The following is a 24,395-nucleotide window of genomic DNA, read 5'->3' on the forward strand; positions in this document are numbered from 1 at the left end:
CATTGGTTCAAATGATGAAGTGCTTGATTTCTTTGGGCTTATGATTTAGTTGGGCGACTCTCAATCCCATGATCACCTTCTATGGCTGAAGGGGTGGTTCATCATGTCAAGGATGACCAAACACCCTAATAGTTAAACAAATAATTTAGTCGTTTTTAAAGATTGAGCTAAGGATGATTGACTCTCCTTTTAATCAATTGTTGAGTACTAAATTCATGAGATTCGATAAATTAGTTAAAACAAAAGGTAACAAAAGGTAACAAATTTCTGTAGACGGATATGACACGACAATAGTAGTTGAACATTAGAAGTGAAGAATCCTCATATAAAGGGTTCTAAAGATTACTATTAGAAACCATACTTTTATCTTAGTCTGCTGATAAGATAATGTCAATCTATCCTTAGATTAGCTATTATTTTTTTTTTTATTGAACAAAAAAAAAAAAGATAAATATTATATGCTACACCATTGACTCATATGATAATGCCTATTAACCAATTTTTTTTTTTAAAGGCAAATAAACATGATATGATATGAGAGTATACTACATTGCATTGTTAAAAAATAAAAATAAAAAGTGGATAGCTTTGGCACGTCAGCATATTAGCGTCCTTGTCACGGAAAGTTGACTTGAAATGACATTATCAAAGCAGCAATTTTTAATGGCAATCATGCCGACCTTTATGAGTCATGGCTTTCCATAAGAGTGATCATGACCACTTGATCATCATCACAAAGGAAAGGCAACCCGGCCAAAAAGTTAGATTATAAGGTCCATAACATATTGAAGTCTGCTGCAGATTCATTCTCCACTATAGTTTAATGTCCTCCTAGTGGACAAGATCACAGCTAAGATATGGACAATCTCATGTAACATTACAGCTCAGAAAAATGCCAACAAATAAAATGTATTCTTTTCGCCAAAGGGGCTGAGAAATCTGATCACCAACAGGGATAGAAGTATTTAAAATTGCGGGAAGATAACTCAAAATAGCAAACGCAAAATACTATCATGAAGAGTATCTGGGATTTAATTTTGTATGAACATCTATAAGACACAGGAGTACATCACAAACTTCAGAATTGCACAATACTTTTTGTTCCAAGTCCAATTTTCTCTCCTCTTTGCTCCACTACAGGTGTTTATTTCTTTCCGTTTTCTTTACTACTAACATTAAATATCGACTAATCTGCAGAAAATCCAAAATTCACTTCAAAGGAAAGGCATTCTCTCACTTTATAGTGGCGTTTCTCCTGCAAACTCCAATCCAGGAAGTGAAGTGCAAATAGAAGAGAGAGCATCTACCAACATGTAGACCACAGGAATTTCTATGGTCCGCGTCACAAAAAAGAACAAACCTATGAACCATTTGGATGCAATTTTGTCAACAGATCAAAGTTGGCATATAAGCTCCATTGTAGAACTCGGCCAAGTGATAACTCCCACACCATGTTAGTGCATCCCATGGAATAGTGTGCCGTTCAGAACCTTCAGATAGCTCTCTAAGGCACACCATGGTATTCTTTCTTCAGCACCTATTTTGTTGATTAAATTTGTGTAAAAAGGATTTCATTCCATGTATCAGGAACACCAGGTAGACACCAATGCAAGCAATCTTGCACTCCTGATCTGGCGCTTAAGCTGAAGCGGGATATATGACCCTCGTCTCTAATCTGGGAAAGAGCTGTTATGTCCAAGAGCTTAACCCCAGTTCCCTTCGCTGCACCTGCAGCACTGGCATCACTGGACTCATCTTGTAATACTTCCTTTCCCACTGACATAGGAGTAGTATTGTCACAGCTCCCACCAGTGTTCCAGTCCCCACCGACAAAATGCCTAGGTGAGATGGTCCTGTAGAAGGCTTTCAACCCCGGATACTTTGGCAGTTGTGAGTTCACCCAATTGATGCTACTATGAATGGTGAAATTTTTGGCCTTCCAAATCATTGCTAACTTCCTATCGTTATTTGGCACACCACCAATATGCATAATCCACTTGTTAGCCTTAAGCTTTCCTCGATTCCAATGGTGTCCTGTGTTGAGTACCAGAACATCAAATTTGTGAAGATATCGATGCAAGAATGCTGGCGGCCGATCAAGGTGCATGGCATAATGAGTATTTGGGTTTGTCTTATTAATGGGTTCCACATCACAAAGGCTCGATGACCAGTAGTAGAGTATGGTTGTATTGGTGCTCAGGAAACGATACACCCAGCCACTAGGGCGAGTATCACCACGAGCTTGGGCTAGCCCATACTCCTGTCCCACGTCTATGACATCATGCCTCTCCTTGCCACCTGTGATCATGCACATCAGAGACTGGAACTGCTGCCGGCCCAATGAATCTCCAACAAAAGCTAGAGTTTTGTCTTGCATCCTGAATACAACAATACAATCATCATAAATGTCATATACATCTGGGCCATACATAACAAAGCAAAATGTAAAGCAACCATTTCTATAAACTGTATATGAAAACCCTAAAAAGTGGAAGGAGATGGGGGGGATGCATGAACATGGGTACTCTGAATTGCCTCCAAGGGGAGAGGACAGAGGAGAAAAGAGAGGGAAAGAGGAATCAGGGGCTGCCACTGGTGCAAGAGGGAGGGGGGTGTCAAGACCTGGTATGCCCAGCCGAAGAGATCTGCAACTCAGGCTGATCAGTGGGCCCTGTTGCATTGAGCAGTGAGCTAGTACCCTGACACAATTGAAGCATTAATTTGACGTGCTGAAGAAAGGTGGAATCTGAGGTGGTGCAAATCACATTTTCCTGCCAGGTACTGACCCACGTCAAGAGTAGAAATGGTGGCAATAGTGTGTGTTGGCAGGGTTGAGCAGCTTATGTTTAATATACAAGGTAATCTTAATAAAAGCAAATATATCTAAGAACTAGATCAGTACTTCTATCACTAAAACAATATTTCTAGGATGGTTAAGTGTCCATATGCCTCAAACAAATACTACCCAACTTCTAGGAAAAGATCTATCTACAAAAATCCAGTACTTTAAACGTTTGTTTAAGCAAGCATAAATTACATCTACAAGTAAACAGTCATAATAGAATGGTTTCTTCTGGCATAGATTAATGTGCCCGGGCCAGGCCAAAAAAGAAAGACCAAGCTGTTAACTTTTGTAAAACAATAGAGAAGTCTAACCTATTGTATCAAAATAATAATAAAATAATAATAATAATAATGATGATTTTTACATACTTTCTCAAGAATTTAAACCCTTCAAATTCTTCCATTTGACAATTTTTAGGCTGCCACCGAAGCTTCTCATAGGCAAAATCTGTTCGCTGTGTCAACCGGCAGGCCCACGCGCCAGACAGCCATTGCTTACAATCATGCCCAGAATATAAAGGCCGGTTATTGTCTGGAACCCATTTTCCTTTTGCATAGTTACAAGCTGGAGCAAGGTCAGAAAAGACGCAATCATGAATCAGTAATACTGGCAAATTCATAATTATTTGGTTCAACAAATAAGTGCGAGAAAATTAAATCAGCACAGAAAACACATGATTGATTCTTCTACTATGAACATAATGCAAGTAATTTTCACAATAGTGAGCGTAAAAAATAAAATATGACAATAACACATTATGTCAATTGGTCTAAGAAAATGGTGTCAACAGCTCGGCACCAAATACGTTTTAGTGTCCTACTGTTATCTATACTTTCCTAACAAGATTAAGTTGTACATAGTATTCAAATGATAAGGCAACCTTTCAAACAGAAGCAGCCAATTTAGATTTTCCAAATCAGGTTCAATAAAATCTCTCTTAACTCTCATCTACCTTAAAATTAGGTACACTCAACTATGATGCATTCAAAGGAAACTCAAAATGTCTACATTGACGACATGTGTGCAAATTTTCTCTAAGGTAACACACCTTGAACAAACTAGTCATTGTAGATTCTATTGATCAAGTGCTCTGTAATTTTGAAGAGTGTTGCTGTGTTGGAACTATAATTCATGAGACCCAACTACTAGTATTATAAATATAAACACAATATCTACCTTGATTTTCTGTACGCATTGTCAAATTTCTATCATCTTTTCCCTTCACTGGAGAGCTAGCATGTGGGGACCTAACAGGTGCTGCCATAGCCACTTCTACTTCTTTTAAAACTTGTTCTACTAATTGTTTATGTTCTCCATCAACTTCCCTTGGACTTGAAGGACCTTGAGGGCCGACAACTGTTTCTGGCCTCTGGATCTGCTTGTCTTTTGCTTCTTCTTCTGATACACTTGTATGGATTTCTGCATGAGTACAAAGATTCATATATCACGTCATCTAGAATGTATAATAAGAAAAACACTTCAAGATTCCAGTCAATTTCAATGTAGTAGTGAAAACATAATGGATATGAAAAAAATCCATTCAGCATACTACCATTATAAGGAAGAAAAATCTCCAGCAAAGAAAGATTTACATAACTACTACCAGTCACGCTGATCTGTAGGCTATAGAGTTTTATAATAAGAAGCACATGTAGGGATATCCAATCAGTAAAGCTGCCTACCCTAACAAATGCATATCAAACATAGGACAAACAATACGGCACTTTAGCCCTTACATCAATTTTTTATCCTCAAAAAACAAAAGAAAAGCGAACGCTTGCCTATGTTCTGATCTGTGGTGGTTACTGAATTGCTGTTAATCACACTCCTCTGATTAGACCTTTGTGCAGAACTCATGGGAGCTGCTTCATTCAAAGGTAATTCTTCTTGGTTGTTTACGATCACTTTTTCTGCAACTAATGACACATTTTTGCCCATGTATATTAGTGATTCTGGAGACACCAAGCTAGGTAAAGGTTTACTCACAATAATATCTGCAGAACAAGCACAAATACAAATAAAAAATACAAGAAGAGAAATTGTGAACAAATCAATACTAACAATTGCAATATTACTAGTCCATATCCCTTTTAGGCTACTGAGTTCAAGGAGTGGCTATTCATTTCATTCAAAGAAGAACTATAATGAAAGACTCCTTGCACTACGAGGATCACCTATCCTTCTCGAGCAATCACTCAGATTTATGCCCCCGGTTTCATCATTCTTCAACACAAGATACACTGACAAATCCTCAACCATTACAGCTAAAAGATAAAAACCCATATGTATAGGCATTAAGCTATGCATTTTTATTGCGCCATCAACTCAATATGTCTATAGACCTTTGATGAATCCTGAGGAACCTCTCGAATAAACCCTGATGGGTTTCATTTTAATTTAAGTTTCTTGTAATTTTAGTATAGTTTATTGCATTATCACTAACAACCCCGCTTCCACTTTTTCATCTCAGTACTATCAGTAACAACAACAATAATAGTAACTATGTTTATAGAGAACTGAATATGATTAAACTGAAGGCGAACCTGGGGACAGCTTCAAAAGGGGTGGCGGTGGCATCAAGCTAGTAAGAAGCGCGGTTTTCTGCCACGCCCATATGAAAAAGGTTGTGCACATAAGAGCGATGGTAATTAGAGAGAGTTCTTTACCCCTCAATCCATAGAACCCTCCCTTCATCCTATATATGCACACCACAACACAACGTTAAAACTCGTCCAAAATACACTTTCTTTTTAAGTAAACACGTTATTAACAACAGCAGGTAATATACAAATAAAATACACTGTTGTTTATAATTGACCAGTTCCAGTTCCAGATCAGAGAGATTGAAGGTAAAGCATTTATTCTAATGCTATTTTCCCAGTAAATTTGCCATATTTATTAGCATGCAAAGGCAGATCAAATACAAATTAAAATTTTTTTTTTTTAAAAAAAAAAAGAGAGAGAGCAAACCAACCACAAATATAAACAATCCGACTCTGAAGTTCGAAGCCACCGTCAGCTAAATAAAAATCCCACAAAACAAACGCAAAGCCGACAACGGATCCAAACAGTTCCGTATAAAATTAAATAATCAATGAATTATACAAAATCTTTGGACGCTCCAGAGGAAGAGATTTACCTCGTGTAGAGTCACAGAGCCCCAAAATTCGCGAATGTCCGTACAAATATTTACCAAAAAAAACAAGGTGGAAACAAAAAAGAACGATCTTTGAGAACAAAATATTTGCGAACCAGTTTAGAGAATGTGTAGTTTGAGAATGGAGGAATTTGAAGAACACCGCCTTGGCATTTACGGACGCGCAAAGAAAGAGAGAGAGAGAGACGTGCGAAGAAGAAGAAGAAGAAGAAAAGGGACGCCAATGTCGCAGAGAAAGGCTTTCAAAAAAGGGTTAGACGAGGTCCAGAAGGTTTAGGCGCAAATCCATATGGAGTAATCAATCAGTTTTAGTTAATCAACGTTATTTTCACGCCCCATTAAAAGTGTCGACGACGACGGCACCGATAAGGGCTCTTCCTCTGCTGCTGCCCAGTTTTTCCGCAAACGACGCGTAGATTAACTAAAAGAATTTCAACAAAAATTGCTACAAAAATTCTCTCGTGTAACTTGTTCACACGTAGTTAAGCATGCGATTGAAGCCGGCCAACCACTAAAAAAAATTAAAATTAATACCCTCTAATTCCATGCTAATATATATTAATAAGCTATAAAAAGAATAATAGGTATACTATATATTACTACTCTAATAGCTATTGTATTTATGGTTTATTTGGATTTGTAATTTTAAAAACATATTTAAGCATTTGACAAAATCGTAGTTTGATTTTTAAAATCACATATTAGCCTTTTAAAATTGTACTTTAAAAGAAAACACCTTCTTACCAATGATTTGAAAACACCTATTTTTTGCATTTATAAGTCGCAATTTTTTTAAAAATCCAATTCCAAATAATTCATTTTTTTGTGATTTGGTTTAAAATCGTATTTTTTGTCTATGAAGTCACAATCCCAAACGCAACATTATTACCTTAGCAAAATGAAATATTTGTGAGATATTAGTGTGATATATAGCATTTATATTTTTTTTTATTTTACTATACTAACATGACAATATTTGATAGTCATTAGATTTTTTTTTTTTGAGTAATATTATTCTTAGTCTTCACACCTATTTCACATCAACTAACGGTGTGTGTGTGTGTTTTTTTAGGAGAATCTTTTATATTCATTTATTGAAAAAAGATCAAGAGTATAAAGCTCTTATATCAAAGAGCAATACTAACGTTGTGTGTTTTAAGTGACTTTACATGTCAGTTACTTAAATGAAAAAAACAAAACACTTAAAACGTGTTATGTTTGTTTGTTTGTTTTTATTTTTTTTGACATGTCCACACAAGGGAAGGGGAAGAGGAGAGATTCGAATTAGTGACTTCTGCTTTATGAGGTGTGGTCTATAAGCGATTAAGCTATCATTTAGGAACTTAAAACGTGTTATGTTAACCGGTATAAAATAAGCGTGATAAATAAATGTGAATGATATATTATTTTTCATTAAGAGTAAAATGTGTGTCATATAGACTTGACTTTACATTTTTCTCAAATAAAAATTAATATCCTTTAATCATATATTAACACATATAAAAAAAAAAAAAAGAAAGAAAGTAAAATGATTAGAAGAATAGCATTTCCAACTGTGAAAAGGCACTTCTCTTATCTTTCCTTTCCATCGCATCAAAAACTATTGAGAATAAAAATAATAATAATACAAAAAAATAAAAAAATAAAAAGAAAAAGAAAGGTTCATTTCACGCCGAATTCTTGATTCTCCTCCTTCTTTTCCCTGTGAAATCCCGGCATTCCAATATGAGAAAATTGAATCTCAGAGTCGCATAACTAGTTTTACCTGTGAATTTATGGTTCAGTAGTTCGAAACGTTGTCGTAAAAAAGTTGAGTGGGTTGTTCTTTATGGAACCGGTCAGCTCTCTCCAGTCAATCTGCTACAAGCCTGGTTCGCTTCAGCTTCTCGATCAGGTCTCTTTCTCTTTCTCTCTCTGTGTCTTACTTTGAATCAAATTAAGCACGTTTGAAAGCGAAAATTGATGACAATAACGTGTTTTTTGGTCGTTGAAAACGTTTCTGTTTCTGGGTTTTTGTTTTCATTTTCAGTGGAAATGGGAAGCAAACTCATTTTTCTGTTGGCTGAAAACGAAAATGGTACTTTTGAATTATACAAATGGGGGACCAAAATAAATATGAAAAAGATTTATTTATTTATTTTTATTTTCTTAAAAAGAAAAAGATATAGACGTTAAAACGTGTATTATAAATGAATGTGACCATCTGAAAATGGGTTTAACATACCGAAATTAGGACCATATGTGGTTTGAATGGAAATTTGGTAGATAGCAAATTTCGGGTCTTCGCTGTTTTCTTCTATTACCTTTGGTGCATTTGTTTTGGAATGGTAAATTCTCTTGGGATTGAATTTATTCAGACAAGTATACAATGTTTTGGTCCGCAAAAGTTGAATACTTATTCTATACTAAACAGTGCTTGTTGTTGAACAGAGAAAGCTCCCTCTGGAAACTATATACTTGGATATCCAGGATGCAGCGGATGGATGGTAATATGTTATAACTCAATCTAAATTGCTTCTTCAACTCTTCATCGGGCATTTTCTTGTGTGCTTTTGGACACATGAGCTCTGAAATTTTGTGATATACTTGTTTGAACATGACTTTGCCCAATAGATGTTGAAAAACTATATGGACAATGGTGTGGTTTAAGATTGTTTAGTCTAAATGTGAAGTAGGTCTTAAGTTTGGCTGCCTATGATATGGTAGCATACTATAAGGCCAATAATTAATAGTCAACTAACATTTTCTCTGAAAAAAGAAAAGATTGATGAACTTGGGCATTCCTTCGAAAAAAATTTCTGGGAATTAACTTAGTTCTGTACACACAACTATTAGCTTCATCACCCACTTGATATTGTAACAAGGAAATATTTTTTTGGTGTATATTGAATGCCAATAATTAGATTAACTGTTACTGCTTAACAGTTCCTGTTTTCAGCAAAAATAAAACTAGAAATCACCATCAGCGTTCTGATTTTACAGAATGCAATCTCCCTCACTGGTTCATGCTCTTCTTGACATTTCTTTTTGTCACCCGTTTACATTTGTTGAGTCCTTTAACATCCTATGTAAGTCTGAAATATTCAAATATGTGAGCAACATCTTGCATAACTTCTCAGGTCCGCAATAAGGGATATGGTGGTCCGTGGTGCACCTGCTATTGCTATTGCAGCAGCCCTCTCCCTTGCAGTAGAAGTATTCAATTTAGATAATTTTAATGGGACATCTGATGATGCTGCTTCCTTTCTTAACAAGAAGCTGGAATATCTTGTCTCGAGGTATTTGTTGTGAATCTGATGCCCAGCTTTTTAATGGCATTGTAATCTCGTGTATTGGTTACAACCGTAGCTGTTCGTGTAGCTGTTAATACACATAAGCTTGTTTGGATGTACTTTGTGTTATTGAACTCGATGGTCTACTTGAGGCTATTGAGTTTGTAACTAACAAAATACTTTTGTGAGTATTGAGCAATAGCTGATCATCTTTCATGTTTCTTCAGCCGCCCAACTGCAGTGAACCTCTCCGATGCTGCAACAAAACTCAAAGAAGTTATATCAAAGGCTGCTGCTACTGCTTCAGAAGCACAGAGCATTTTTCAGGTAGTAAATATCTATCTTAGGGTTTGATGAGTTAAATAGTAGATGAAGCCCGAAATAGCCAATTTACTTTTTATTTTTTACTCCTTTGACTTAAGCTAGAGTGACTGGAAGTTGAAGCTGCCTTATTACTAATCTTCCATAGTACTTCAAATCTTTTAATTTTATAGGCTTATATAGAAGCTGCTGAAATCATGCTCAAGGACGATGTTTCTTCAAACAAAGCTATTGGGTCTTATGGGGCAAGTTTTCTTCAGCACCAGCTGAAGAACTCCAAGCAGCTTTCTATTTTGACCCATTGCAACACGGGCAGGTATTCCCTCTTCTATTTCTTTTTCGTTATTATCCTGTTAACCACATAACTCTCTCTCTCTCTCTCTCTCTTCTTCCTCCTTTTCATTTGATCAGCTCATAATATTTTTCTGACTGAGTTTCATTTGTTTTGCCAGTCTTGCAACAGCTGGATATGGTACTGCCCTTGGTGTGATCCGTGCTGTTCATACTGAAGGGTTGTTAGAAAGGGCCTATTGCACTGAAACCCGTCCATTCAATCAGGTGACTACTTAGTTTGTAGTTCTTGATAGTCTTCAATAGCAGAAAAAACTTAAAAGAACTAAAAATAGGAGCATTGTCTCCTCGGCAAGTAGAGTTACCTCCACTAAAGGATCTACCCTTTCATGATGCAGCATGATAGTGAAGAAAGGGTTTGAATCCACAAGGAAAACGTTAGAATTGACTAGAAAGTCAAGAAACTCTTAGAGAAATATTATTGATGAAATAGAATTTGATTTTATTGTAACAGCATAGGACCAATTTAAAGGTTCCAGAAATCTTATTCTGCAAGAAAAATCTTCCTAAAAATGATCCTATTTAATATACTACTATTTAAGGACTCTAATTTGATTTAAAAAGCCCTAAAAATACTTATCAATAGGGAAATAAAATCATACTTAGAAAATCCAAAAATTCAATAACTTGAAATAAAAATCTTCAAATGACAAGCAAGACAGCCTACATCATTTTCTCTGACCGTCACAAGCTTGGCTATGGATCTGTGTTGAAATCTTTGCACAGTTGGAATGTACAAGTTTGGTCTTAAAAATGTCAGGAAGTGTAATGACTTGGATTATTACCATGATCTAATAATAGAATTTGGTAGAAGTGAATCCAGTTACCACAATGAGGCTTACAATTGAATCCTTTGGGTAATTGTTTAGTGACACATGGTCAGAAACAAGGGACTACATATATTTTGTAGTCCTGGCTAGAAGAAACTCAATATTGATACAAACAACCAACAACATGTTATTACTAATGTTCTGTATGACAGCTGAGGTTGTTATCAATAGAATAGCTGGATTGTGGTTTGATGCTTGCAATACAGATATTTGTGTCCCCTTCGAGCAAATGACCTCTATATGTCAGCTGAGGCTGTCAAGCACAAAATGTTGTGAATAGGGACAATGCTAACTTAGTTACCGCTTGGTTGTTTCATGGAATATATATTATTATGCAGATTTTGGCTGGTTTGTCTATTAGTGGGGAATCTCTTTCATCCTAATGAACAGTGGTTTTTCTTTCCAATATTAAGGGCTAGAAGTGCTTATGAATGACTTAAAGTTAAAGAAAAAAAGAGAGAATCTTTTCTTTTATCCTGAATGGAGTGAAAGTTGAGGTTAGGACACATTCTTTGAAGTGGTTGTTGTGAACAGAACTGCGATAAAGTATTGGTCAGGATTGTTCTTGCATACGAAATTATTATAGGTCTATGACGTGAAGGGTAGGTTATTGAGATATTGACTTGAATTTATTAACCCACTTACATTATAGTTTTTTTTTTACCGGTTCAGTGTCCAATACCATTGTTCATATGTTTATTTCTTTAACCATCTCCAGGGATCCAGACTCACCGCTTTTGAGCTGGTGCATGATAACATACCTGCTACTCTTATAGCAGATTCAGCGGCAGCTGCCTTGATGAAAGATGGACGAGTGGATGCTGTGATTGTTGGAGCTGATCGTGTGGCTGCAAATGGTAGTTTAATGCAGTTAATCATTCAACTGCACTAAATTATTTTGTCTTTAGGTTCTATGGGCTTTGTTTAACCAATGTGTTTTAATCTAATTGCAGGTGATACAGCTAACAAGATTGGAACCTACAGTCTTGCCTTGTGCGCAATGAATCATAAGATTCCATTTTATGTGGCTGCACCTCTAACATCCATCGATTTATCCCTTTCTTGTGGAAAAGAGATTGTTATAGAGGAAAGATCCCCAAATGAATTGACACACACGCGTGGAGGACTTGGGGAACAAGTTGCTGCATCTGGAATCTCTGTCTGGAACCCAGCTTTTGATGTCACCCCTGCTAATCTGATAGCTGGTATAATAACAGAAAAGGTCTCTCTCTCTCTCTCTCTCTCTCTCTCTCTCTCTCACTTGCATTTTGGTTGTATGGCTGTCTGATGGCTTGTATTCTCTGAGCAGGGTGTCATTACAAAGATAAGAAGTGATGCTTTTGACATAAAGGATTTCGTACAAAAGGTGGATCAGTAGTCTTGTGTGCGGTGGAGGCATCACTTACTTGAGAGTATACCCCCCATTGTTAAACAAGGGTATCGACATAAACAAACTTAGTAGTTGATGTGAAAAACTAATGTACTTTGAGGTAAAATTTGGTACAACCTGCTGTAACACATTCAAGGATAATGTCATTGTCAAAATTTGTCTTCCTGTCATCATCTTAGAAGTTACATGCATAGTTTGTTTGGGTTCTGAGGCAGCTCCATTTTCAAACTCTCATGTATCAGACAAGTTTGATGCCTTCATCAAACCAACTTTCCACTTTGCATTAGCTCTTAATGAAATACTATAGCAGAATGATTAATTGGTGACAAATCTTTATCGACAATCTTTGACGAAAGAGTATATTGCTCAAAATCATAATATAACGATAGGGGAAAAGTTACATAGAGCTCTCTAGAAAAGTTTACTAATTAGAAATTAATGTTAACCACTCATATTATCATTTCAAAAGAACTAGTTAAATTATAATTGGAGTTCATTGAATTGCTCTTAAATTTTCGTCTCATATAGTAAAGAACTAATGTAGAACTTGTTTCTCATTAGCACATTTATGATTGGAAAAAGAAAAAATGCAAAATCAATCTCTAGGGTTTTACTGAGTTGCAATAACTTCTTGATAACTATTAACGCCCTTTGGTAAACAAAATTAACAAATAGATTCCTTCCACTAATTTTCATCCAAATTTTTTAAGAAACTGTCAGTAATCACCAATTGTATTGTAACACATGTACCTTGTAATAAAAATAAAATAAAACTTTTTGAGGGTGTCATACATAAAATTTAAAACCCGCTTAAAGGGATAGCAATTCAGGTTTATGGGTCATGTTCGCATCTTGTCGAGTTATAAGTATACGAAATTGTATGAGTCAAATTATAATTCGACCAATTTAATTAAACAAGTCAAACTCATTAACCATAATTCGACCCATTTAAATAAGTGGGTGACTCGATCCGACCCACACAACTTGTTAAATAAACATGTAGGCCCCGTTTGGTTCGCGGATTAGACCCTTGGATTGGACTAGCTAACACTAGGGCAATGAGTGCAGCGCCATACAAAAAAAAAAATATTGACAAAAAATATTATTAATACCCTAGTGTTAATATTTTTTGTTAAAAAAAAAAAAGAAGAATGAAAGTCCTTAATAATATAAATTGTATTTATATTATAAGGGTATTTTAGGAAATAAGATCACAATACAATTCCATTCACCAACATATTGCACTGTACCAAACGAAGGAATATGATTAAGTAGTCTATTTCAGCGTTACAACCAAACAAAAGAATAGGATTAGCTAATCTATTCCCAGTGGTAGCTAATCCTTTTCCAATGGACTAGACAATCCGCGAACCAAACGAGGCTTATAATTCGACCAATTTAATTAAACAAGTCAAACTCATTAACCATAATTCGACCCATTTAAATAAGTGGGTGACTCGATCCGACCCACACAACTTGTTAAATAAACATGTAGTGTTTGGATGAGACAAACATGACCCATTTCAACTCGTTTAAACACATTATTTTTGTTTTGAAGAAAAGCTGAACCAACAACCCATAGCGGCAAAATACCGCCCAGAATAAACTGAGCTCCACCAAGACCAAGTCATTCAGGCCTTAGAAACCTCCTCCGATTCTTTCTTGGTTCGAGATTCCCTCTCTGGCTCTCTGTTTTCCGATTCTCACAACCGACCAAATCAAAGAAAAGAGCGAGAAAGCGGTGTCGTTTTGGTTGCAGAGATTCGCTAGACTGCGAAAATGAAGAAGTCACCGTTGCCACTGCAACACATACGCGGCTCCGAGACGCATGTCCGCGGAAAGGAAGCTCTGGTGAAGCTTCTCAGGTGGCATTTCGGCCACTCTGAATTTAGAGGCAACCAATTGGAGGCCATCGAAGCTGTTCTCTCCGGTCCGTACACTCCTTTCATTTCTTATTAATAGCTTCATATATGATTCATCAAATGATCTTTTTGTAGGAAGGGATTGTTTCTGTCTGATGCCGACTGGAGGAGGGAAGTCAATGTGTTTTCAAATCCCTGCAGTGGCGAAACCAGGGATTGTGCTTGTTGTTTGTCCTTTAATAGGTGAATGCTATTTAATCTTAGTTTAATTTCTCTCTCTCTCTCTCTCTCTCTCTCTCTAGTTTTTAAATAGTTAGAGTAAGCGTAATTCTACGTAACATTTTGGTTGGTTTTTGAATGCTAGCACACAACTCTAACTTGTTGCCTTCAATGCGTTGGTTGTTCAATTTCAATCTCAGCATTAATGGTAAGCAATGGGTATATTATAGACTTTGTTCGATAGTTGTTCTATTTTGGCGATTTTCAGATGTGGGTTTTCGCGGATTTTTGTAATCAGGAAAACCAAGTGATGGCATTGAAGGAGAAAGGAATTGCGGCTGAATATCTCTCTTCAACCCAAACATCTCATGCCAAAAACAAGGTGAATCATATCCTGTTTTTGCTTAAATCTGTCTGCATATATGTGATGTTTAGAAGCTCGGCATAGAAGTGTTGGTAGTTGTGATGGAGAAGAATCTGTGCCCCTGACCTTCAGAATTTATTAAAATAGTTTACGAGTGTTAAGTTAGGTTTGCACCTAATCGGAAATTGGGAATGTTGTTGGTTGTTTTAGATGATCACTTTATTCTGGTTTGTTGTTGGAGACTTTCTGTTTTACGAAAATAATGTCTTGGCTGTTTTGGATTTTGTGTACGTTGTTGTAATTTGTTATATTGACATTTCTGGGTTTACTTTGTAGATCCATGAGGACATTGATTCTGGAAAACCATCAGTTAGGCTGCTGTATGTAACACCAGAATTGATTTCAACACCTGGGTTTATGTTAAAGCTGACTAAGATCTATTCTAGAGGGTTGTTGAATCTCATTGCCATAGATGAGGTGTGAACTACTTGGCGTATATGTTAACTGTATATATGTAATTTGAGTTTTTCAACTGGAACTTAAGGTATTTCTGTGTAATTTGCCTGTTTTATGCATATTCAGGCACATTGCATCTCAACTTGGGGCCATGATTTCAGGTTTGTGGAATATTCTTGCAATGAGCTACAATTGATGGTCTTTCAGACTGGGAAAGAAAAGGCATTTTCTCTCAGTGATTGGCAGTGTAACCATGTCATGTTCTTTCATTTGTTTGACATGCCCAAAATTTGTAGTTACCTTGTAATAAACATGAAAATTGTGTGATGATCTCTCTCTCTCCACCCAGCCACACATAATGGTTATTGTTCCTCTATTTCCTTACTTGTCTACTTGAAACAGGCCTAGCTACCGTAAGCTTTCATCTTTGAGGAGCCGCCTTCCAGATGTACCGATATTGGCTTTGACAGCTACTGCTGTTCCTAAGTGAGTCTTCAAGTTGTTCTCTCTGCAGAAAGAGAGAAATAGAGAGGAAAAAATTGTCTTCATTCCTTTTAAGTGATGTCTCTGGATTCCTTGCATATTAATACAAATACTTGAGTTTCAGTACCCCTGTCTAGAAAGTAATTGATATGTGTTTTTAGCCTTGTTCTCCTAAAACTTGCAATCAAAGTACGGCAGAAAGATTAACATTTTTCTTCTTCTTTTAATCGTTTATAAAGAGCACATAGCAATATTAATTCATTTATTGTTTCTTATTCTGCAGAGTTCAGCAGGATGTGATAGAGTCCTTATGCTTGCAAAACCCTTTAGTCCTAAAATCCTCTTTTAATCGTCCTAATATATATTATGAAGGTGGGTTCTGCAAGCTTGACTGGATGCAAATCCAATTTGTTTTGTGTACCTCAACTTAAACTATATAGCTGTGATAAACTTTTAGCGTCCATTATTTGATTGTGACTTCCCAACTTTCCTTTTTAATGTGTTTCCTGATGTCTTTCCTCAATTGCATGCCTATGGTGACAGTTTTCATGCCTATGGTGGCATGATGTCACAAGATGGTGTATAGAACCAGGTTTTTGTGCCCCAAATTATCTTGCTGCAAGATTCTCATGAAACCTCAACTTTCATGGGAAGCAATTGGAAAACCTTAAAAAATGAATCCTGTAAAATAGCTTTTTAAACTAAAACCAAGGATACTAAAGTAATGACCACAGTCGATTGTTGAAGAGGACTATGGGGGGGGGGTTGAGGCGAGCTGGGGTCTAATTTCTCATTATAAGCGTGAAATTTTGATGCGGACTGCCAAATACGAGAGGGTTAACCATATGTATCAGCATCAATCTCTAAACTCAGTGGTATGTGCTATGTGTGTGTGATATGTTGCCACGAGAGAGAGAAAGGGTTGGGGGTGTTAGGCTGAAGAGATAATTCCAAATGGAAAAGAAGTTTTTCATCCATTGCCTTGTAATTAGGAAATTAGGAATTGTCAGAAGTAAACAATTTAGGTATGTAGTTAATTTTTAAGCTATTATTACCCTGCATAAGTTTGATAATGTGGTGTGTGGTTACTGGATTCTCTGAAAGTTTATTTTGCTGTGAGATACAGTTGCTGTGTGGACGTAAATCTTACTAGAGATCTCAATAATGCAGTTCGATACAAAGATCTTCTTGATGATGCCTATGCTGATATGTCTAATCTACTCAAATCTATTGGAGATGTTTGTGCAATTGTATACTGCCTTGAGCGTACAACATGTGATGATTTGTCTGCTCATCTATCAAACAGTGGCATTTCATCTGCTGGTAACTGAGGTCATTTCTGCCCATAAAATTTTACTTCTTGATGAGTTTGACGTATTTGAGTCTTCTGCTGCTTTCCAGCTTATCATGCAGGACTTAATAGTAAAATGCGGACCTCCGTTTTAGATGATTGGATTTCTTCTAAGATACAAGTTGTAGTAGCCACAGTAGCTTTTGGGTATGATCGTCTCTCTAGTCTACGCTAATGGAGCCCTTTTATTTTATTTATTTATTTCACTCCTTTCTTGCATTTGCTTATCCTCTGACCCTGTTGGGCTATTTTACACTTTCTTTCTTGATCTAATAATGTCCCACCGTTGCAATATTTAACTTTCACTGATTCTTCTCATTGTAAAGTTGCTTCTAAGAAAATACAAAGTGATGTGGCTGTTATGATTCAAACTCACAATACAATCATATAATTTTCAGCTACTTTTTCACCTAGGTTGTTTTTGTTTAATGGTAGTAGATTTTTTTATTTTTTTATTTTTTTTTCCCTAAAAGTATTTGTTGTTAAGATATTTGGTTTTATTCAATCTTCAATTTGTTTGGGAATTGATTTTAACTTTCTCCAAATGGAGCCTTAAACTATGGAGTAGTAATGCTATAACCGCTCCCGGGAAACGTTTTTTCCTGAAATAATTTTCAGGACGCCATTTTCCTTGTTTTCCTAGAATGATTTTTTTTTTTTTTTTAAATTTTTTATTTAAGAAGTCAAAAAATAAGTGATATTTTTTCGGAATTAGATTTTCCCTTTGATTTTCTATGAAACATAAATGGCGCAAGTTAAGAAGACAAGGAAACTAAAATAATAATGGTTTATCATTTGCTTGTTGAGCTTCTTCTCCAATTCCCACTAAGCATTACTATCTCTTCCTCAATATCATTAGAGATTATAAATCTCGCAGTGGAAAAATTTATACTAAAGCATTCTTAGTCATCCTAATAAATTCCTTGGGTGTCACCATTTTCAATTGGAATAGTAAACTTTGTGAAACTCTCCAATAGGGAGTGACAGTATATGCTCACTGCTGTACTTCATTTGAGCAAAGTCTTTTTCGTATTCTTATTGCTGCAACTTATTGTTTATTTGAGATTGTGACGTGTATTCCTTGTTTTTCTTTCGATTCTCTTTCTATACTTCTGCTTGGAGCTGTTCTGGTCCTTGCACAGTTACTAAGCGACTGATATCCTTCAGGATGGTATGCTACTAAATCACCATCAGCTTTAATGAACCCAGGGCAAATTATATTTCAAGTGTCAGGGCTATTGTTAAGCATATGTCCTCTGCCACTAATGGGTTGGGGGTTAATTTTTTAGGGTATAGATAGAAAGGATGTCAGAATTGTTTGCCACTATAATATTCCGAAATCGATGGAAGCCTTCTATCAAGAGTCAGGTAGAGCTGGCCGTGATCAATTACCCTCAAGAAGTATGTTGTACTATGGAATGGATGACCGCAAAAAAATGGTGACTTTGCTTACTTCAACTCTGCCATCACCTTTTGCTCTCAAGTTGCACGGTTTCACTGTGTTAATGTTTTAACTAGTTAGAACTATGTGGCAGGAATTTATTCTTAACAATGCTGAGAAGAAGAAGTTCCAGTCCTCGAGCTCTGAGGAAGGGTTGTCAAAGAAGTCCCTGACTGACTTCATCCAGGTGACTTTCTAATTGCTTTTGTGATCTCGGAATAAAAGCTCTCTACCAATAACTTATTAGGGTGTCTGGAAACAAAAACATGCAGATGGTTGAGTATTGCGAAAGTTCTGGATGCCGAAGGAAAAAGATTCTCAAGAGTTTTGGGGAACAGGTATTGTACTCGTGTCATCTGAATGTGCTATAGTAGGGTTTATTTCTTTATTAACACTCTAGTTAACCTAATTACTTTCATGATGCAAATAGGTACCTACATCACTATGTAGAAAATCATGTGATGCTTGCAAACATCCAAACCTAGTAGCCAAGTATTTGGAGGAACTCACAAATACTTGTGCTGTTCAGCAGAAAAGTCGTTTTTCTCGAATTTTGATAAGCAGGTACTTTATATTCTTATCATTGTTTTGAAATTTTATCTGCAATGGAAACTTGACCTCAAATTACATGAATCATGTTGGGTATAATTGTTCTGGTAGCTAATTAAATTGACATGTGATTCTTATAGGTAACACCCGTAAGTAGTGGGAGAGAATTCAACTCCTGCCTTACACCCCCCGCCCCCCCAAATCCCTTCTTTCTTTTCTTTTTCTTTTTATATGAGGTAGCTCTACGAAGTAAAACCATCTGAAAGAAAATAATAAAATGCATAAACCTTTGCCATCCAGTTTCTCCGCTATTTACCATGTCCTCATAAGTCATAAAGGTTTAATGGCTTATCTCGTCCATAAAGTTTAGTAATCACTGAATAACGACTGAAAGCTTTGCATAAATTCTCCAGCCCTTCTCATTTTCTGTAACTGTGGATTGGAAACTAATGATTCAAATTTTTATAAACATTTTTTGGAATATCCACAAAGTTAAAAGGCTTCAAAGAAATTAAAGAAATACATCATTTTTAACCATCCAGGTTCCCCTTCACTGTTTACCATCCTCATAAAGGTTTAATGGCATATCTCATCCATAAAGATAAAGTTGTGTGTAATCATTGAATAATGACTGAAAAATAATTTTATTATTATTATTATTATTAAGAATTATTATTCAATAAAATAAATAAATAATGACGGAAAGCTTTGCATAAATGCACTAGCCTTCTTCATTTTCTGTATTTGTGGATTGGAAACTAATGATTCAAATTTTTATAAACATTTTTGGAATATCCACAAAGTTAAAAGATGTCAAAGAAATAAAAGAAATACATCATTTTTAGCCATCCAGGTTCCCATTCCATTGTCATTGTCTACTATCCGCACATAAAAGTTCTGTGGCAAGATCTCATCCTGAAATTTGTAAAATTATGGAATTATGATTGGAAGCTCTGCGTAGAGTCTCTGGCCTTCTTCATTTTCTGTATTCCTGGATTTAAATCTAGTCGTTCAAATTGTTGTAACATTTTTGGGAATATCCTAGTGCATCAAGTCATATGTTCCATAACCACGCCAATACAACTGGCTTACTCTGCACTAGCTATTTAATTTAGATATATGAGTTATATCACAGTATAATTAATTGGCACGTCTTTTCTATTTCAGCTCCTCGGATATTGTTGATGAAAAACAATTCTCTGAATTCTGGAATCGTGATGAAGATGCACGAGGTTCTGAGGATGATATATCTAATTCTGATGGTATATCATCTTTTGTTAATATTGGTTATCTTATTCTGATGTTATATTATTTTTTGTTATATCACACTGTTCATTGTGTCACTTGTTGAGTACCTCCATTGCCAGATGATACCGAGGTTACGGAGAGCCTAGTCAGGTCGAAGTTACCATCAAACTCAGGACTAGAAGAGAAGATTGATTTTTTGCAGCATGCCGAAGAAAGATATTACCAGAATAAAGTTTCTGATAGACAGGTAGAAGCTGAAAAGCTCTTTGTCTGCTGCCTTGTGAACTGTATGTTTCTTGGTAAAATCAGCTTCTAACGAAAACCTTACCTTTTGGAACACTTCTGCCTAATGAATGCGAATACATATGATTTTAACTCAATAGTTTTGAAATTTAACCTGCTTTGGATTTGTTCTCCCTGTACAACTACTTATTTCTAGTTTGATGACAGATTAATAAACTCGACAAGAAAGTTATATCCGAGACTCTGAGGGAATCAAGCAAACAAAGATTACTAAATGCACTAAAGCAGGCTCAGCAGCGGCTTGGCAATTTGACGTATGCTCAACATTCTGCCCGCTTGGTGTATTTTTGTTTTCTTTTTTAATAATAGGCATAGGGTCCGTTTAGATTTGCAATTTAAAAATATGCGATTTGAAATGCAATTAAGTATTGAGTAAAATCGTAGTTTGACCTTTAAAAATATGTGATTTGAAATTTCTGCAGAGGTGAGCAGTAAAGATCGTTTAACTGAGGTCCTAGTGATCATCATGTTTTGTGCAGGATTGAAGTGGAAACATCTGCTTGTTTCCTTGAAAGTGAGTGCTACAAGAAATATGGGAAGTCTGGGAAATCCTTTTATTATTCACAAGTGGCGAGTACTGTCAGGTGGCTTTCAACAACAAGTTCTTTGGATTTAACAAATCGGCTTGGCACCATTAGCAGCTTCCCCTCCGACGACATTTTGTCTAAAGCAGAGCCTGCTACGAGGCCATTGCTTGTGTTGGATCAGGGACCAACAAAAATCACGGGGGAAGAGCTGTATGACAGTGCTAGATCTGAAACTTCTCTATGTGCTTCCCCTTGTACAGAGCTTCCAGCAATTCCATCCTTCTCGGAGTTTGTCAGCAGCAGCAGAAAGGCAAACGACAACCGATCTAAAAGAGATCCGGAGAAGCTAGAGAAGAGGATGAGGTTGCAATAGGTGCAATTTTTCTAGTGTCCTTTTTCTTCGTTGATTGCTTCTCTTTCTTTTTTTTTTTTCTTTTTTTTTTTTCAACTTTCCAGCTGTGACGTTTATTTTACTGGGTTATAATTGAAAAGGGTTAGAATGTGTTAAAACTTAAAATTATAAGGCGCGCAAGTGCATTCTTAACCATGTGTATATAAGCTTTTAAGCACCGTTCTCTTACAAGCTGATTTTCAAAGGTAATTTCTATCAAACCGATTTTATCCATCAATTTTCCTTATGGTACAAAACAAGTTACAGTTTCCTTCATTATCTTCTCTCCCTTGCAAATAGTGCATGTGCTTCTTGAGCATTATGCGTCTTTCAAGGGTAATTTCCCAACAAAGTTGGAGTTCAGACTTCCCAAGTACAAATGATCCTCAAATTCAAAGGCCGCCGTCACGAAGGTCATCACCTTTCCATTTGGGTCATCAAATTTCCTGATTATCGTGCCATCAGCAGCCACATTTACAACCGCTGCTTTCTTGTATACGCCAGTTACTAGCTCAACCAGCTTTGGAAATGTTGCTATTAAGTGTTTGGATGCCATGGAGGTGTGCACAAACTCCATCCCATTAGAAGCAAGCTGCAGCATACAAATCATTCTAGTTAGTTTTGGAAAAGGAAGTCCTATTTTTCTCTGATCAACTAGACAAAGAAAAGCCCCTCCAAAAAAACAAGAATACCTGAAGAAGAGCGATCCAGAAAGATCCATCCGGGGCAAGATTGATGTTATCAGGGCCACCCGGAAGGTTCTCTACAAAAATCTCTGTTTTTCCTTTGTTCTCTCCTTTCAGCCAATACTTGAGGCACCTAAACCTGACCCAAAAAGGAGAGAAATAATTAATCCTCCTCTTTGAAAACAGAAGAAATAGAGAGCATGAAGATGCTGCCCCCATGCATGAAAGTCATCAACTCTTTTTACCTCCATGTTTCACAGACCACCAGATAATCTTGGTCCCTTGAGAGTGCAACACCATTAGCGAAACCCAAATCATCAAGCAAAATCGAGGTTTCACCTGATGATGGATCGTACTTGAGCAGCTGCCCATGAGGTTTTGCCTCCAGTACGTCTAGATACCAATTGTGGAGTCCAAATTTGGTGCTTGCAACGCTAAAGTATAGAGTCCCATCCCATGCTTCTATAACATCATCTGCAAACCTGTTTCAACAATTCAACTTAATTATTGCTGACTCTTCTTTTACAGACAAAAACTAATGTTTTGTTAAAAGCCTCAAAACTGTTTTTAACTTGAAGAATATTATACTTTATTTCGGAGCCGTTGACATGCGAAGCAAGAACTGTGACGCCATCTTCACTGACCTTAAGCAAACCCTGCATATATCTAATTCCAATCAGTTACTCTGTATGTACTCTACTCTACTCTACTTCTACTGTGTTTGAATTGAGAGTACGTAATATTATAATATATATTTACCTTTTCAGAATCACATACAATGAGATCACCTTCACCTTCCTTTGTTATTGTGATTCCCAGTAAAGTATCACTGTTTGTCATCTTCCAATTCTCCAAAGACCCGTTTCTATGCAATCTTTTGATCCACCCATCTCTTGTAGCTGTATAGATTATACCCTCTTTATTCACACAAACGTCTTCTGGGTTTTTCGCAAATCCTTCTCCAAGTTTGCTAACCCTCTAATAATATAGGTACAAAAAGGAGTAAGCGACACTTGTAGTAAGCCGTGAGAAGCTAGAAGAGTAGAAGAGATGCGTGTCAAGTTGTTTACCTGCAGTTGGTTGTTTGTGGGAAGAGAGGAAGCTGAAGATGCACGCGGCATTTCAAGCGTTCCGGGAGTTATGGGTGAGAATAAGAGGATTTGGAGCGAAAAAGCAAGCAAACAAGCTAGCAGGAAGCTTGAACATGCTGGGACACAACGGTTTGAGGTTCTAACATGAGCCGGTAGGTAATCTTGATCGGTCGGTGCTTGCATGATTGCTTAAATGAAATCCTGCCTTTGGTTTTGAGATGTTTTTGACCTTGGCTTAAAGATTTCTCAACCTTATATATCCACAAGTCAAACTCAAACCTGTTGAAGATAATTAAGGAGATATCTGAAGATTGAAAGGGTTGTAATTCTAATATTAGACAACATCATAACAGATTTGTTTATTTAAAATACTCTGTTGTAATCAGCCATGTTTCTTGCTAAAGTTGTTTGTAATTTATTCTATAAATAGAATAGTAAACCCACAATTCAAGTGGGCTAATTACAGACAAATTACTCGTCTTCATCTTCCTTGTCAGTCCCTATTCCCATTATTTTCCATTTTATTGTCCTGCACCAAAAGGATGGAAAGAGAATCATTTTGCATGCTGCTAGTAATAGCCTTTAATTCTTATTGTCACAAATTACACACAATCCTCTGTGGTTTGATTTCATCCCATGTAAAAGTAAAAACTGCTTTCTTTTATTTTTTATTTTTTATTTTTTTTAATGTTTTTAAGAGTGTTTTGTGTATTGAGTTGTTTGTTTGTTGTTATTTTGAACTTGGGTCTGGTAGGATATGGACTTGTCACCTCAATGCATGGGGTCATCTTGGATAAGCTTTCTCCGTGGCAGATTGGTGCGAGTCTGGTCCATAGCTGCTACTCTAGCAAGTTGAAAAAAGTGAAAACTATTGATGGAATCATTATGGGGCCTGCCATATTATACATAGCAGTCTTCCTTTCTTGTGAAGACAGAAGACAACAACACTGTCAACTTCGCATATACTAATTACCTTTAAAAGCAGATTAATGCAGAAAGACAATGCGAGAATGCAAGTGGAAAGAGAACAAAAACGTGATTGTAACAGATCTCATATACAACCAAATCCTGATACATGATCTTCATCTCTAGTCACCTATCTCAACAGGAAAAGATTCCTCCACTGTAGCGAAAGGGGTTAGTTACCCAAGAAGCCAAGACTAGTCCCCAACTTGGTCAGGAAGAAACCACGTACGATTCAAGCTTTGTATTGCCAATTGTTTAATTTGGTGTCGCATCAGAAGAAATGGCATGGATT

At 36.4% G+C, this 24,395-nt stretch overlaps 4 protein-coding genes and 1 long non-coding RNA gene across 9 annotated transcripts; 3 read left to right on the forward strand and 2 right to left on the reverse strand.

The window, feature by feature from the left end:
• Positions 1–982: 982 nt before the first annotated feature.
• Positions 983–6,440, reverse strand: LOC132165331 (protein trichome birefringence-like 16). Of its 4 annotated transcripts, none has more exons than XM_059575853.2 (6): positions 5,985–6,440; positions 5,389–5,540; positions 4,627–4,755; positions 4,022–4,264; positions 3,214–3,409; positions 983–2,378 (listed from the first exon to the last, which is right to left on the reverse strand). In XM_059575853.2, exons 2-6 carry the CDS (start codon positions 5,537–5,539, stop codon positions 1,550–1,552), a joined length of 1,548 nt encoding a protein of 515 aa, XP_059431836.1. In that variant the 5' UTR covers position 5,540; positions 5,985–6,440; the 3' UTR covers positions 983–1,549. The 4 variants fall into 4 exon arrangements, with proteins under 4 accessions (XP_059431836.1, XP_059431835.1, XP_059431833.1 ...); XM_059575852.2 differs by having other exon boundaries at positions 4,627–4,761; XM_059575850.2 differs by having other exon boundaries at positions 4,627–4,839; positions 5,985–6,439.
• A 1,206-nt stretch (positions 6,441–7,646) lies between these two features.
• On the forward strand, positions 7,647–12,331 carry LOC132165332 (NagB/RpiA/CoA transferase-like superfamily protein). The gene is made up of 9 exons (XM_059575854.1): positions 7,647–7,896; positions 8,433–8,488; positions 9,122–9,280; positions 9,502–9,601; positions 9,769–9,911; positions 10,048–10,153; positions 11,495–11,633; positions 11,730–11,998; positions 12,086–12,331. The coding sequence occupies exons 1-9, from the start codon at positions 7,831–7,833 to the stop codon at positions 12,152–12,154; spliced, it is 1,107 nt and encodes a 368-aa protein (XP_059431837.1). The 5' UTR covers positions 7,647–7,830; the 3' UTR covers positions 12,155–12,331.
• A 1,370-nt stretch (positions 12,332–13,701) lies between these two features.
• Positions 13,702–23,123, forward strand: RECQL3 (DEAD/DEAH box RNA helicase family protein). 2 transcript variants are annotated; one of them, XM_088511715.1, is made up of 20 exons: positions 13,702–14,096; positions 14,164–14,275; positions 14,398–14,455; positions 14,546–14,629; positions 14,948–15,088; positions 15,194–15,228; positions 15,470–15,553; positions 15,834–15,922; positions 16,721–16,873; positions 16,952–17,048; positions 18,069–18,072; positions 18,191–18,340; positions 18,437–18,529; positions 18,615–18,680; positions 18,773–18,906; positions 20,059–20,153; positions 20,259–20,386; positions 20,590–20,696; positions 20,922–21,332; positions 23,037–23,123. In XM_088511715.1, exons 1-20 carry the CDS (start codon positions 13,946–13,948, stop codon positions 23,050–23,052), a joined length of 2,208 nt encoding a protein of 735 aa, XP_088367841.1. In that variant the 5' UTR covers positions 13,702–13,945; the 3' UTR covers positions 23,053–23,123. The 2 variants fall into 2 exon arrangements, with proteins under 2 accessions (XP_088367841.1, XP_088367840.1); XM_088511714.1 differs by lacking the exon at positions 13,702–14,096 and having other exon boundaries at positions 14,250–14,271; positions 14,393–14,455; positions 20,922–21,342.
• LOC132165473 (protein STRICTOSIDINE SYNTHASE-LIKE 4) lies at positions 21,380–23,629 on the reverse strand. The gene is made up of 6 exons (XM_059576057.2): positions 23,117–23,629; positions 22,806–23,024; positions 22,635–22,702; positions 22,292–22,528; positions 22,053–22,185; positions 21,380–21,952 (listed from the first exon to the last, which is right to left on the reverse strand). The coding sequence occupies exons 1-6, from the start codon at positions 23,318–23,320 to the stop codon at positions 21,680–21,682; spliced, it is 1,134 nt and encodes a 377-aa protein (XP_059432040.2). The 5' UTR covers positions 23,321–23,629; the 3' UTR covers positions 21,380–21,679.
• On the forward strand, positions 23,201–23,963 carry LOC148582968 (uncharacterized). The gene is made up of 2 exons (XR_015909446.1): positions 23,201–23,289; positions 23,892–23,963. It is a non-coding gene; the product is annotated as an uncharacterized LOC148582968 (long non-coding RNA).
• The last annotated feature ends 432 nt before the right edge of the window (positions 23,964–24,395 follow it).

Source organism: Corylus avellana, chromosome 11, assembly GCF_965113065.1.
Source record: "Corylus avellana chromosome 11, dhCorAvel1.hap1.2, whole genome shotgun sequence".
Lineage (NCBI taxonomy): Eukaryota > Viridiplantae > Streptophyta > Magnoliopsida > Fagales > Betulaceae > Corylus > Corylus avellana.